Below are 14170 nucleotides of genomic sequence, written 5' to 3' on the forward strand. Positions count from 1 at the left end.
CCTTTTTTTCTTTAATACATGTTCAACTTTTCATGGTAAGAAAGTTTTTTCAAAAGTGCAGCAAAGTCAAATTAGACTGTTTCTCTTAATGGTGAATTTTAAGGAGAAATTAGAATTTTATTTTTGTTTTTCTCATGGAAACTATATTCTATAAGCCTGTTCTATCTTCCTACACCTCAGATGACAAAACCAGTGTGTGGTGTGATTGACTAAAAACACAAGTGAGAAGACTGTTCTGGTCCCAGAAGCCTTGTCTGTGGTACAGTTTGGTAGAAAAATTTGGGTATTTTTGGTGGTGTTTTTTTGTTGTTTCCCTTTATCAACCTATTTTATAGTTATAATATAAAATGAAGTTATTGAAATGCCACTGCTTAATGCATTGTAGTGCCAGCTGTAGTAAATAAGAGCAGCAACAGGCATCTTGAATCTCCATCCATCTCTCGTACATGTACGTGCAATAGCTTTTCCAGCTGAGAACAAAGCACTGAGTGTAGCAGACTCAGCTCTCCTGGTAGGTTTGCTGCTTGGCTGGTTTCAGATATGTTCCTCTGGGCTCTAATGATGTGGAAAAAGCAGGATACCGTGACATTTGTTATGCTTTGAAAATGAGGAGGAACTGGTTGCAGCAGAAATACTACTTTCCTCCTCCTAAGCGCTGTTAGCCATGCGACTTATTTTAAAGGTAGAAGGCATGTAGTGTAACATGTCCAAAACACATCCTGGGGCACAGAGGAAGAAAGGGCCACGGATCACCAAAGCAAAATAACGCATAGTGCAGGAGTTTTGAAAGAAATGGGTTTGGTCTTTATGTGAGTGAAGATATTCGTATTGTAATTATCTTTGTGATGCTGACAGTATCTAGAGGCTGAGCATCAAGAAGAGGAGGCCACGCTCTTTTCAATGGCACCAGGTGACAGCACCAGGAGCAACAGACACAAACTGGAACCCAGGAAGTTCCACCTACACATGAGGAAAAACTTCTTTCCTTTGAGGGTGACAGAGCACTGGACCAGGCTATCCAGAGAGGCTGTGGAGTCTCCTCTGGAGACCTGGACACATCAATCCTGGGCATCCTGCTGTGGGTGGCACTGCTTCCACAGGGATTTTGGACTAAGTAATTTCTAGAAGTCCCTTCCAACTTCCACCATGCTGGGACTCTGTGAGCTTCACCAATGAAAGGCCTGAGGAGGTTATAGTTTTCCAGAAACACATCATTCAACAGCCTAAAAAGCTCCTGCATGCCTGACTGAGTTGACCTAGGACATAAAAGCAAAACTGGTGGAACTCTTGGGCTATTACTAAAAAGTGCCCTCTTTGATATTGTGAGGCCTCATTTTCCTCAGATGAAGGATGCTCAGCGATAAGCAGGCTGCTTTTTACTTTGAAGCAGGAAACAGCATCAAGGTTTTCCTATTTCTGGTGTTTTGGTTCATGTGCAGGGCAAGGGGATGTTTCCATAAACTCTTTAGTCAGTTGCAAATGAAGCCCAGAAATTTCTGCACACAGAAAAGCCTTTCTGTGAGAACTGTAGTAATGATCATTAAATAACTTGGATTTCATTGCACCCAGGTTTATTTTTTCTAGGAATAAAAGACTAGAAGGTGTCTTCAAGCCATTGACTTTCTACTAAAATCCTAACTTATCGTCTGCACTATAAAAATCTGTTCACACTTTTTTTTTTTTATACCCAGGTAGGGTTACAGCTGCATTCCCACCCTTTCCTGCAATTTTTGCTGATGAGACATACTGCAGTTAAGTGTTGTGAGAATCACAGGCGTCCCCTTATATTTGAAAGCTTCTCACTCTGGTTTATGAGCATCTTTTCCTCAATTAAGTTGACGATGATTGTTTAAAACAGTTGATTTTGGCCCAGTTCCAAAATACATGTCTTAACACAGCACAGTTTCCCAGTGGTCTCATTAATTACAAGAGCTCGTAACAGCATCTAAAAGATTTGCAGTCATAGTGTCACTTTTGTGTGTGTGAGTGTGTTAAGATTCAGTGCATCTTGTGCTTTGTAGCCTTCTACAGTAACCCATGTGAAGGCATTTAACCTGCTCACCCAGTTTATGAAAGAAACAAACCAATTGCTCCAGCATGGCAACGTTTTCCTGAGATGAAATGGCTTGCTCAAGTGCTTCCTTTGATTAACGCCCAGTCACGTTTTACCTGACCTCAGAGTCTTACAGCTGCTGCATTAACTTCCAAGCTACCATGGCAAATAGGGGTCGTCTTCTGATTGCTGAATATCAGATGTAAATCATCATTTGGCTTCAGTTTTCCAAGGTGTATAAAGGAGTTTTGCTGTGGAAGTCAGTGCCAAGAGGGGCATGAGAAGGTCTTATCGTAGAATCATCCTGGTTGGAAAAGAGCTCTAAAGGTCATCTAATCCAACCTCCCTGCTCTTATCAGGGACATCCTCAACTACATGAGCTCACCCCAAGCCTCATCAAGCTTCACCTTGAATATCTCCAGGGATGAGGCCTCAACCACCTCTCTGGGCAACCTGTTCCAGTGCTCAACCACCCTCATTGTAAAGAACTTTCTCCTAACATCCAATCTAAATCTATGCTTCTCTAATTTAAAACCATTGCCCCCTGTCCTATCACTCCAGGTCTTGTTTGCCTTTTGAAATTCTGAATCTCAAACGAACAGGAACTATCTAGTTAGTAAGGTGAGAAAGGGACTTGCTTGTAGTAGTCTCTCTGGCCTAGTTTCCAAAATGGAATGGATTTTGTATCCACTGTGGGTTTTGTTCATGTGTTATAAGTCCATCCTTTTAAGATGCATACTATAACAATATAATTAGATTTTACATCTGTGGTAGGAAATCCAGCTTATATCAGAGTGCTCCTTTACAGTGAGAATTTTATGATTCAGCAAATTCAATGGTTTTTTTTGTGCATGCTCAATTAACTGCCTTTAATCTGGTTTGGTGCTTCAGTGTTGGTATAATAAGCAGATCAAATATGGTCTGAGTGCTTGAATCAAAGTGAGTACCACTGATTTTCAAACCATGTCCCATTGTGTTCCGTTCTGTGATTCATTCTTTGGCATACCTTTATCCCTTAAAAGAAAATAGTCTTGTGCTGTGATGAAACATGAGAAATGCTTTAAGAGTAAGGCACTGTAGGATTTTGCTTATTGAAATACCATCTGTTAGCTGTCCAGAGCCATCCTCCCACACTGCAGTCATTTGTTCCGTTATCATTGCTTTCTGGTGATGGGATTGTAGCTTCTCAGTGAAGCCCACAAATCTCTGTCACCTAACTCCTCCTTCTGTTTCTAAGTGTAATTGTAAAGACTGATCTCTTGATATATTTATGGTGATACACAAAGGAGAGAGATCCAGATACTCTGAGGACTGGTAAAGCAAGAGCTGAGAGCTAGGTTGGCCAGCTCTTGGTGTTGTTTAATATTTTCCATTGCCATGACTTTGTCACTGAGTCTTTGTTCATCTTTTATCATAGAATCATAGGCTGTGTCAGGTTGGAAAAGACCTCAGAGATCATCTGCCATGGGCAGGAACACCTCCCAGCTAGACTTGGCTACTCCAGGCCTCATCCAGCCTGGCTTTGAACACCCCTAGGGAGGAGGTATCCACAACTTCCCTGGGCAATCTGTTCCAGTATCTCAGCACCCTCATACTGAAGAACTTGTTAAGATCCATTCTAAACCTACTCTTGCTCAGCTTAAAACCATTCCCCCTTGTCCTGTCTCTAGACACTGTTATGAAAAGTCCCTTTCCAGCCTTCCTGTAGGATCCCTTCAGCTATGGGAAGGCAGATATAAGGTCCCCCCACTGTCTTCTCTAGGCTGACGAGCCTCTGTAAGTAATGTTGCATGTTATATTCCAGAGTCTCAAATGCTGTCATGCTTTAGAAATTATTTTTACTTTAAATTTGTTCTAACTTACATAATTGCTCAAATTTTAATAGTGTAAACTCTGTTTTTACTTGCTTTGATTGTTTAGATTCTTTCATGTGGGAAAGCTTTAAAAATAAGCCCTTGCCAGACACTGTGCGTGCAAGTTTGAACCTTTCCTGTTTTCTCCAGAGCTGTTTCCTCCTTGCTGTCATACACATGTGGGAACAAGTGTACGGTTGAGGAAGTTAAGTAATTTGGGCTCTTTCAAACCTTTGATGACCTAAGCTGCAGTTTATATAAACATTAGTTGCTCATTTGAAATATCTGTATGCATTTGGCTCTCCCATAGTTAGGAGTGGATGGAGGGGAAATGGAGAACAAGACTGTTCTTGCTGTTAGGAGGAGAGGTGTTTCAAGAAGATGCACAAGACAAAGGTCTTGCCTTGACCCAACTGAAGGAAAAATCCAATGTGCCTTTTCAGTGTGCAGTTTTCCTGCAGTTCCTATTTTACAAAGGAAGTTCTAGAGGGAGAACAAAGGTGAGAAAATATGAGATCCTGACTTGATTTCCCTCTTTTTTTTAACAAGCAGGATATGGACTAATAGAAGTTTTCAATAACCGCAGGACTTTATGCCCTGATGTTACAAGCAGTGGGAGTCCTAAGGGTTGGATTGTGTGTAGTTGCAGGTAGTTTAGCTGGTGGTTCATCTCCCTTCGTTTAGACATCCAGAAGTCATCTGAACTACTTTGGTTAGTGAACAGTTGTCGAATACTTAGGGGAGCAATTCAGTTCATCCTGTTCTAAATCAGCTAGTTTAGATGCTGGGATGAATTGTCCTTCTGAGTGGATCTGGTTTGGGATTTGTCTTGGTTTTGTACTGATCATAGAAGAAGGTTGGACACATACAAGATACTCTGCTTCAGACAGGTAATGATTCCCACTCACTGCGCGCAGCAAGGATTTTCTTAGTGTTGTGTGATAGTGAGCTTATACCATCACAAACCTGAGACCTAAGAGGAGGTAAAATGGAAAACAGAAAATATCCTCAAAGGAAAGCAGGGAGCCTGAATTCAAGAATTGCAAGTCTGAGATCAATGAGCAAATGAGAAAAAAAAGAAAAAACAACAACAACAACAAAAAAAACCCACCCAACAACAACACAACCCTGTATTTGGCTGAGGCTGTGACTTCTGGTTATCATCTCTGGAAAGATAACTTTCTGAATGCTTCATAGACCATTCCAGCTATGTGTGACATTCCTCTGACATGCCAGAGACAGCTTTCTGATAAGTGCAGGGCAGCCTAGCTAAAGCCTTGCAGCACACAACTCTAACTTTCCTTCAGGCTTACTTTCTATAGCATGGAATAAGTAATCCCTTTGGATTTATATTTGCATATCATTCTCTTTAGGCTTATTTTGTGCCAAGTGTTTATGGTAGTTAATTATGAGTCAATAATAATGTGTCCCCCTTTGTTTAAGCTGCACATTCCTCCCCTTCATCAGCGGTGTGGTTGTTAGATGGAGCAAAACATCTCTTTGGTCAGTGAGAAAGGACAGGGGACATCCAGGGGTCCGATGTAGACCAGAAGGGAAGTAAAATGTAATAAAGTGTGATACATAATCAAATAAAGCTGAAAGGGTATGAGTTTTTCTGCAGTTTAGAGAGTGTTTGCCACTTGCATATTTCTTTAACCTTGGTTCTTGTGATACTTGCAGTGAGGAAAGCTTCCTGTTTCTTCTGTATTGAGCTCTGTGTCACACTGTTGGTACAATCAATAGGCAGTCTAACCTCCAAGCAGATCTAATTTCCCTTTTCACTCAGAAACTCATCCTGAGAAGTTAGAAGCAATAAACATATTTGTGGGAGGAGTGATGAATTCCTTCCCTATTCAGTTTATGTGCAACTGCTGAAATATAAACAGCTCTCTTGTGCATGAGTGCAACAAAGAGGTGGGCTGCCAAGCCAAGCATCTTACACAAACCACTGTTAGAGCTGGAGCAGGAGTGGTGTATGCTTATCATTTTTGCAGATAATGGAGGGGAAGTGTCTGAACATCCCTGCTGTATAAATTGCATTGTATGCTTCTTTGACCCTGAGAGTCTGAAGCTGTTTCTTGAATGTGAAGGGTTTAGACATCTTAACCTCAAGCAATATTGAGTGCTGGTAACTGAGAACAGCTTTCTCGGAGGTGGATCTGTAGCAACTATTGGCAAATACACTGACTGCTCATTTGCCGTCACTGCAATTTGAATATGAAGTTCTGACTTCTAAGCTGTCTACTCCTGCATCAAAAGAAAATGATTGCTCCTTTTAGCTGTAAATAAAATTGTGTTTTAGTTGAGGACACTTATGGAAGTGGAGAGCAGAAAGAGCAATTTATTATTAGATCTGTCACTTTAAAATATGTTCCCACTTTGATTCTGCTTTGAAGCATACTCCTTTGAAGCAGCATTAAAGTATTTAAATACATACGAGTCCTAGCAGGGGGAGATTACAAGTTGTGACACTTCGTAACCTGGGGGGGGGGGGCAGGGGGTTGATGGGGGTATTTTTTGCCTTTTTTTTTTTCCCCAGGGAATTACTTTAAGTGGGAGGGGTTTTTTATTGCTTGGAATGAAAATGGCCATTCATTTCCAACTGCAGAAAGATGCTTTGCCCAACAAATTGGAAAACAAACATTTGCAGTGTATATCTGAAGTAGAAACTAGGTTTTGTAATTAATTACACCCCACTTTGTGATGCAGATCTTGAAACTTCTGTCTAGCATTTTCAGAATATTTCTCAAAATGGTTTCTGCACACCTTGTTATTTTCAAGTATGCTCCCAAGGGTAAGATCTGCATTGTAAGCATGCATTGTAAGCTACAGAAGTGGAACTGGTTTTAATGTTGGTGTTGTGCTTCATACAGTTGTCAGAAAAACCTCTGTAGTCAAGTGAAAATTTGCTAGGTCTCTTAGACACTTGATATTTGCTGGTTTATTCTAGGTTAGGAAAGCAACATCATTAGATCAGTGTTTTGTGATGATAAAAGTGTCCTTGTCTAATATGTCGTATGGGGTAAAATGCACTTGGAAATTGTGAAATGCTTCTGAAATTCATGGGCTGGATTCTGTGCATTCCTCGGATTTCTGCCCTGGCCCCGTGCACATGTGTTTCTGCATCACGGGCCACTCTGCTTTTGATCTTAGCATGGTTTCTCTCTCCTGCAAGGCTTTGAGCAGGGCCAAGAGGAGAGGCTGGGAGCAAGTACACAAATGAGCAGCTCAGAACCAATTCCTTTGAATTGTATGGCTGTTTGGTTGAAGATAAGTAAATAAATTCACCAACCTTTGCCTGCAGGATTTATCATTTCAAATGCCTGTGACTGAATTTCCCATAGGCTGCTCTGCTGAGAGCTGTTGATTTAGTGTTGTCTTTCAGTGAGCAGAACATGCTAGCTTCATGTGCTTAACTCTTGAGGGATAAAATGAGACTTTATTTGTTTGGTTGTTTTTTTTCTTTCAGGCACTCCTGTAAAATGGTTTTAAACACGCACTAATCTAATATTTTATCCCAGAAATTTAAAAAGGAAACAATTCTGCTTGTGTTACATAGAAGGTTGTAGATAGGACCAGAAATCAAACCCAGAAGACCCACTGCATGAGAAGTCATGTACTTACATCTCAAGATCTGTATCTGCAAAGTAGCAGTCTTGCTGCTTCCTCCTCTGGCATGTTTTGGCTAACAGAGGCTGGGTGGTAGTACTGAATCTTTAGCAAAATGACATTTGCATCACGTTCCTGGCTTCTGTGTGACTTGTTCACCCCAAAAATATAGAGGTACATCAGTAGAGTTTTTGAATCAAATGTTGGAGATTGTTTTTTTTTTCATATGCCTCAGATTTATCTTGAACAAGATCACTGAAGTAGGATTTTGCTTGGTCCAGTTTTACAGAAGCCAAAAAAATGCAGAGCTAATTCCACAAGCCAGGTAATTGGAAATGGCAGTTGAGGAAAAACATTAGCAAGGCAGAATGCTATTTAATATTTCAAAAAGGTTTTTGAAAGTTACAAAATAATCAGATGTCAACTTAGGAGTGCATTTTAAAGAGAACAGAGGAAAAGATGCCATAAATAATAAGCATCTTGGAAAAATAATACACTTTATATGTAGAGGGAATCAATGTTCATCTGTTTTCTTCTCCATGCATTCTATAAAATTTATTCCAAATTTTTTTTATATTGAATCATTTAGAAAAGACCACAGCCAATATGAACAAAAAAGAAGAAAACCAATCTATTGTAATAGACCAGGTATTCTATTTTAGCAATGTGAATGCTTGACTGTAAACAAGCAGTTTCACAAAATTCCAGGGTGGTGGGGGTGGGAAGGGGCCTCTGGAGATCATCCAGTACAACCTCCTCTGCTAAAGCAGGGGCACTCACAGCAGGTTGCCTGGCATCACAATGTCCAGGTGGGTTTGGAATCTCTCCAGAAGAGACCTCTCAGTGTGGAGGCCTCCCTAAAGCCTCTCTGGGCAGTTTGCTCCTGGGCTCTAGCACCCTTATAGCAAAGAATTTTGTATCTTCTGTTCAGGTGGAGCCTCCTGGGTTGCTATTTGTGCCCATTGCCCCTTGTCCTATCACTGGGCACCACTGAAGAGAGTCTGACCCTGTCTTCTTGTACCCCACCTTCAGCTCTTGTTCAGCATTGAGATTTAGCTCTTGCTGAGCATTGGGAAGATTGCCTCTCAGGAAGCTCTTCTGCAGGCTAAACAGCCCCAGCTCTCTCACTCTTTCCTCCTCACAGAGATGCTCCAGTCCCCTCAGCATCTTCATAACCTCTGCTGGACTCTTTCCAGTAATTTCCTGTCTCTCTTATACTGGGGACCTCAAAAGTAGACCCAGTATTCCAGATGTGCCTGCTGGCCACACTTTTCTTAATGCCCACCTATTTACAACTACACTATTAGAAGAGGCTACTGAAGTTTTATCACATATATTGATGTGTAGGGACTATAAACTCCAACTGCATCCTTTGGTAATCCACACCATATCAAATTTCCCAAGAATGTGATGTCAGTATGTGCCACATGAAACTGCTGTGTTCCCAAGAATGGATGTGCTCTGTCTGCTAGCAAAGAGCAAAATCAACAACAAAGTGCTTTTGTAAGCTCTAAGTTCTGCTAAGAAGCAGTTACTTTTTATGCTTGTGAGATTGCTTTCTTAATGGGTAAAACCAACTCAAAAGAAAACTTTGGCCATTGTGACTGAGGGGAGACCTCATTGTGCTCTACAGCTCCCTGAAAGGAGGTTACAGCAAAGTGGGAGTCAGTCTCTTCTCCCTACTATCAGATGATAGAGGAAATGGCCTGAATTTGTGCCAGGGGAGATTTAGGTTTGATATTAGGAAAAGGCTGCCCAGAGAGGTAGTGGACTCAGCATCGCTCGAGATGTTCAAGAAAATTGTGGACATGGCATTTCAGGATTTGGTTTAATGGCCCTGATGGTCTTAGGCTGGTGGTTGGACTTGTTGATCTTGGAGGTCTTTTTCCAGCCAAAACTATTCTATGTTGTTGGTTGTTTTACAGAAGTGAAGATGCAGTCAATCAGATGGCTGTTACTCCTTTCCCGTTACCTTCTGGCTCCCACTCTTCTATTGAGGTAAGGTGTTTGTTTCTTTCTTTCTTTCTTTGTTTTTAATTAGGGATTGCTAAATTAGATAGATTAATCATAATTAGCAGTTCATTATAAATTCAAGCTCCCCATCTAATTAATCCCTGAATCATAAAATGCACTGGGTAGGAACTTGACCTAATAGGCATCTTTTCCTCTCTCTCTTTTTTATTGATCTCATCAAATAAAGGGCTGTCAAGGCATTAATGACAGGTTACTGCTGTACAGGAGGAAGGAAAATCTCCAAACGAAAACCTTGTCATCTCCTGTCCCACTCCTTTTTCAACTGGCTAAAAGTAGTTGTGGTGAGGATCTTTTACCTGGGACATTGATATCCCTCTACAGAAGAGGATTTATTTGCATTACAAGAGCCTCTTGAGACAATCCCAACCTGAGAGCCCTGGTCTACCATTTCATCCTGTCCTCCAGCACCAAACTCTCTAACTCCTTCTCGCTTTGTCCCTGGAGGAGCAGACAAGGGCTGCTTAAACAGTGAGCTCTAGTACACAAATGTTGTAGCAGAGAATCTTCCAGTGCAGAAAATTTGTGTGATAATGTCACCAATGTTTGTCCAATGCTTGCATTTCTGCCCCAGTGTAGACCGATGGTTCTTGTGCACCACAGATCTGTGCAGTGTCACCACATTGTTATCATTTTGACATCTCAACATGATGTAACTAAATTTCCTAGATGAAGTATGTGGTTAGCCTTTGCTATTGCTTTTCAATTCTATTTCTATTTGAGCTAACAAAACATGTTTTATAATTCGATTGAGGTTTGGTCTTGCCTCGGATTGATAAATCCATGTGCACTGAACTCATGGTATTTCAATAAGCATTATGATGATCCCACAGCACCAGTCCATGACAAGTAACATTCCTGGATTAATCTACTCTTTGCACATTTGCTGTTGCTTTCCAGATTGTATTACCACTGATGGCTACTTCCATACAGGTGTAAGGCTGTACAGTTCAAGAGCTGCTTAGTTTTTGTATGGGTCTGTGTCATTTTTGGACAGCATTTTGGCTTTTCATTCTGTTCTCTATAAAAGCAGCCTGTCCCAGGTGCAGCTGGTAAATTGCAAATAACTCTACAATTTACAGAGCCCAAATTAATTTTATTTTTGTTGACTCTTTAATACCTGCATTTGTTCCGAGCTTTGTTTAATATTTGTGTCTTTAGGATGAACCACAAAGCTTTATTTAGGCACATTCTGTGCTGTGGTCGAAGAATAGATTCACAGAGTGATTTGGGTTGGAAGTGACCTTTAAAGGTCATGTAGTTCAACCCAACATCCTCAACTAGATCAGGTTGCTCAGAGCCCCAAACAACCTGACCAGGAATGGTGCCAGGGATGGGACATCTACCACCTCAGTGGGAAACCTGGCACAGGGTCTCACCACCCTCAGTGTCAAAAATGTTCCTTCACTTTAATCTGTACCTCCCTCTTCTATTTCAAACCATCACCCCTTGTCCTGCCACAACAGGCCCTGTTCAAAAGCCTGTCTCCAGCTCTCTGATCAGCTCCTTTAAGCACTGAAAGACCACCAGGAGATCTCCCTGGAGCCTTTTCTTCTCCAGGCTGAACAAGCCCAACTCTGTCAGCCTGGCCTTACAAGCAGAGGGCTCCCAGCCCTCCCATCATTGCTGTGGCCTCCTCTGGCCCTGTTCCAACAGGTCCGTGTCTCCTGGTGAGGACTCCAGAGCTGGTCCCAGCACTGCAGCTGGGCTCTTGGCAGAGCAGTGGGGCTGAATCCCCTCCCTCCACCTGCTGCCCATGCTGCTGGGGATACAGCCCAGGATATGTTTGGCTTCTGGGCTGTGAGTGCATGGTGCCAGCTTGTGTCCAGCTTTTCACACACCAGCACCCCAGGTGGGTGTAAAGTACTAGCTGCTCTCCATTCCTTCGTCCTCCAAGGGTTGCCCTAACCCAGGTGCAGCACCTTGCACTTGACCTTGTTGAACAGTGGGAGCAGCCCACTTCTCAAGCCTGTGCAGGCCCCTCTGGTGTCATCTGCAAACTCTCTGAGAGTGCACTTGATCCCACTGTGATGGTAATTAGAGTGTCTCAGCATGTGGAACCCGAAGTGCTCAGCCTCATGTTCAGTGCTTGCCTTTAAGAGGTAGATGCTTGAGGGTTGAGTTTCATGCATTAATGGCAAGCTTTTAATATTTACATTGTGTCTGTTCTGCAAGTGATCGCAGGCTTTTACTTCTAGTTAGTATCTTTGCATTATATAAAGGAAATGTAACCAAAAGATATTGTTTCTGTGGAGAAGTCTCCAGCGCTTTCCTGTCTTTAAATAAAGCAAACCAAAACTGGCTGTGCATTAAGTCTTGAAATTATATCTTCAAATATCTTTGAAATACCAAATAAATATTTAACATTGGGTGTTACAATGCACATGGAACTTGTCAGATCACATTTAACAGCCTGGCTGGTGTAACAGAATACCAGGCTGCCATAGTTAGCTGGTACTGTTCTCTTAATTTTCTTCATCTTATCTCTTCATCTTCATTAAGATATTTTAGTATGGAAAACAATAAACAAGGTCTTGCTTCATTGCATGGAACAACAGGATAGGGTAAGACTGTATTGTGATGTAGTACTGTGGGCTAGCCACCAGAAGCAAAGCATATTAAATATCAATTACTGGAAAATATGTTTTTTAAAGTTTCATTCATCAGAGAGCCACAGAACAAGATGGTTTGGAACAACAGTGAACAGGGTGAGCCTTTGTGCAAATGTAGAGGTACTTTACCTGCTCATCATAGAATTGTCAGGGTTGGAAGTAACTTCAAGGATCATCTAATTCCAACCGCCCTGCCCTGGGTGGGGACACCTCACACTAGATCAGGTTGCTCAGAGCCCCATCCAGCCTTGCCTTAAAAACCTCCAGGGATGGGGCTTCTACCACCTCCCTGGGCAACCTGTTCCAGTGTCTCACCTTCATGGGGAAGAACTATTTCCTAACATCCAATCTGAATCTACCCATTTCTATTTTTGCTGTGTTCCCTCTAGTCCTAGCACTGCCCAACATCCTAAAAAGTCCCTCACTAGCTTTCTTGTAGGCCCCCTTCAGATGCTGGAAGGCCACAATGAGGTCTCCTTGGAGCCTTCTCTTCTGCAGATTGAATAGCCCAAACTCTCTCAGTCTGTCTCCATATATGCTTAAAAATGTCTGATGAGAATTTGGAAACAATTTTGCTTCTAGGACTGAGTGCACATAGTCCATTTTGCTTTTACGACAGCTCAAAATTTGGATCTAAGGCTTAGGTGTATTAAACCTATTTTAAAACAAAGTAAATCAAAATAATAGATAAAAAAATCTTTTCCGTTTCAGGACCTGGTTGATTTAAAGAAGGGGAGGAGAATTAACACATTAAATTGTACATGTAACTGAATTAATGATGCTCTAACCTTGTAAATGTTTTCCCAGAAAAGGTACCATCTATCTTTAATTGTCAGTATGGGAAGGAAATAATTTTTCTTGCAAGCTTATATTTCTTAAATATGTAACAATTACTACCTAGAGAAAATAGCAGAAAATCCTGATCAGACAACCTTTTCTGCTTAGTATGGTGTTATTTTATCTTTCAAGGGCCATTTTTATTGGGAATCCTCTACAGAAAATCTTCCTGCAGAAGAAAGTTCTGGAGCCCATCTAGGAGAAAACACTTACTTCTGTTGAGACATGCCTTACATTTGCTGCTTCTCCAGTAGTTGTCATTGAATGTCATTTGGCAGTATTCTATTCTCTTCTCACAGTAATACGAATCTGGAGGATATATTTACACTTCAGGTTGAGGAATGTGTTCCAGTGTTGGTTTAAGGTTGCTGAGCTCAGTGGCCATGTCCTCAGTTTTACCAGTTCCTCCAGAGTGGAGCACTGGTTTCTGCTGTCAGCAGCCTGTTCAGACTGTGTGAAGGAAATTGGGCTTGCTTTAATGTACTGAACATGTGTGAGACTCTCCCTCCCAAGAGGAGTAAGGAGGAGGCCTCTTAATAGAAGCTTAGCAGTTTTCATAGTTGGTAGGGATTAGTCTGGCCTTGAAAGGTGACCCAGATCTGCACCTAAGTGCTAGTGTTGGACTAACTCATGGTACTTTGGGCCAGCCAAGTGGGGAACAAAGTCTGTCTTTCAAAACTTGTGTCACTTATTTGTCTCCTGATATTAGGATGTTTTAATTTTGCATCTTTTTACTTTTTTGGGCTGCTACTTGTTTAGAAAAACAAAAGAAAAGGTAAAATTGTGTGGTGGTTTATTTCTTTTTTTCTTTAGCTATTATGGGGGATCACAGCTCTGTTTAAAAATCTGTTACCAATCCTTTCTACCAGGATCATGGTGGCACGGAACCTACCAGCAGCGAAGAAGACCCAAGTTTGGAAGTTCTTATGAAAAGCTTGACTGATGAGATATCCAACAAAGCTGTAAGAGATTTAAATTGGTACTTGATGGTGATTAAAGCTCAGAAAATGGAGGTTTATTAACTTCATTTGTTTTCTCTCCACTTTTGCATTTTGTCAAATAATATCTAGTGCATGTAAGAGTAGATTCAAGTTCTTACCTTTACATCCATAGAGTGTTATCATGAACTAAGCAGTCAGTATAACATGTTCAAAGATTGAGATAAGAGCTTTATG

General features: G+C 41.3%; 1 protein-coding gene across 7 annotated transcripts in view; it reads left to right on the forward strand.

Moving 5' to 3' along the window:
- The window catches only part of PATJ (PATJ crumbs cell polarity complex component), a 169536-nt gene that overhangs the window by 110818 nt on the left and 44548 nt on the right, over positions 1-14170 (forward strand). For all 7 annotated transcript variants that reach the window (XM_068140752.1, XM_068140751.1, XM_068140754.1 and 4 more), the window contains 2 exons: positions 9441-9513; positions 13865-13957. In XM_068140752.1, coding sequence (XP_067996853.1) covers positions 9441-9513; positions 13865-13957 — 166 coding nt within the window. The remainder of the gene's footprint in view (positions 1-9440; positions 9514-13864; positions 13958-14170) is intronic.

This window comes from Melanerpes formicivorus, unplaced genomic scaffold (genome assembly GCF_026170545.1).
Source record: "Melanerpes formicivorus ecotype bairdi unplaced genomic scaffold, bMelFor1.0.p_v2 SCAF_7, whole genome shotgun sequence".
Lineage (NCBI taxonomy): Eukaryota > Metazoa > Chordata > Aves > Piciformes > Picidae > Melanerpes > Melanerpes formicivorus.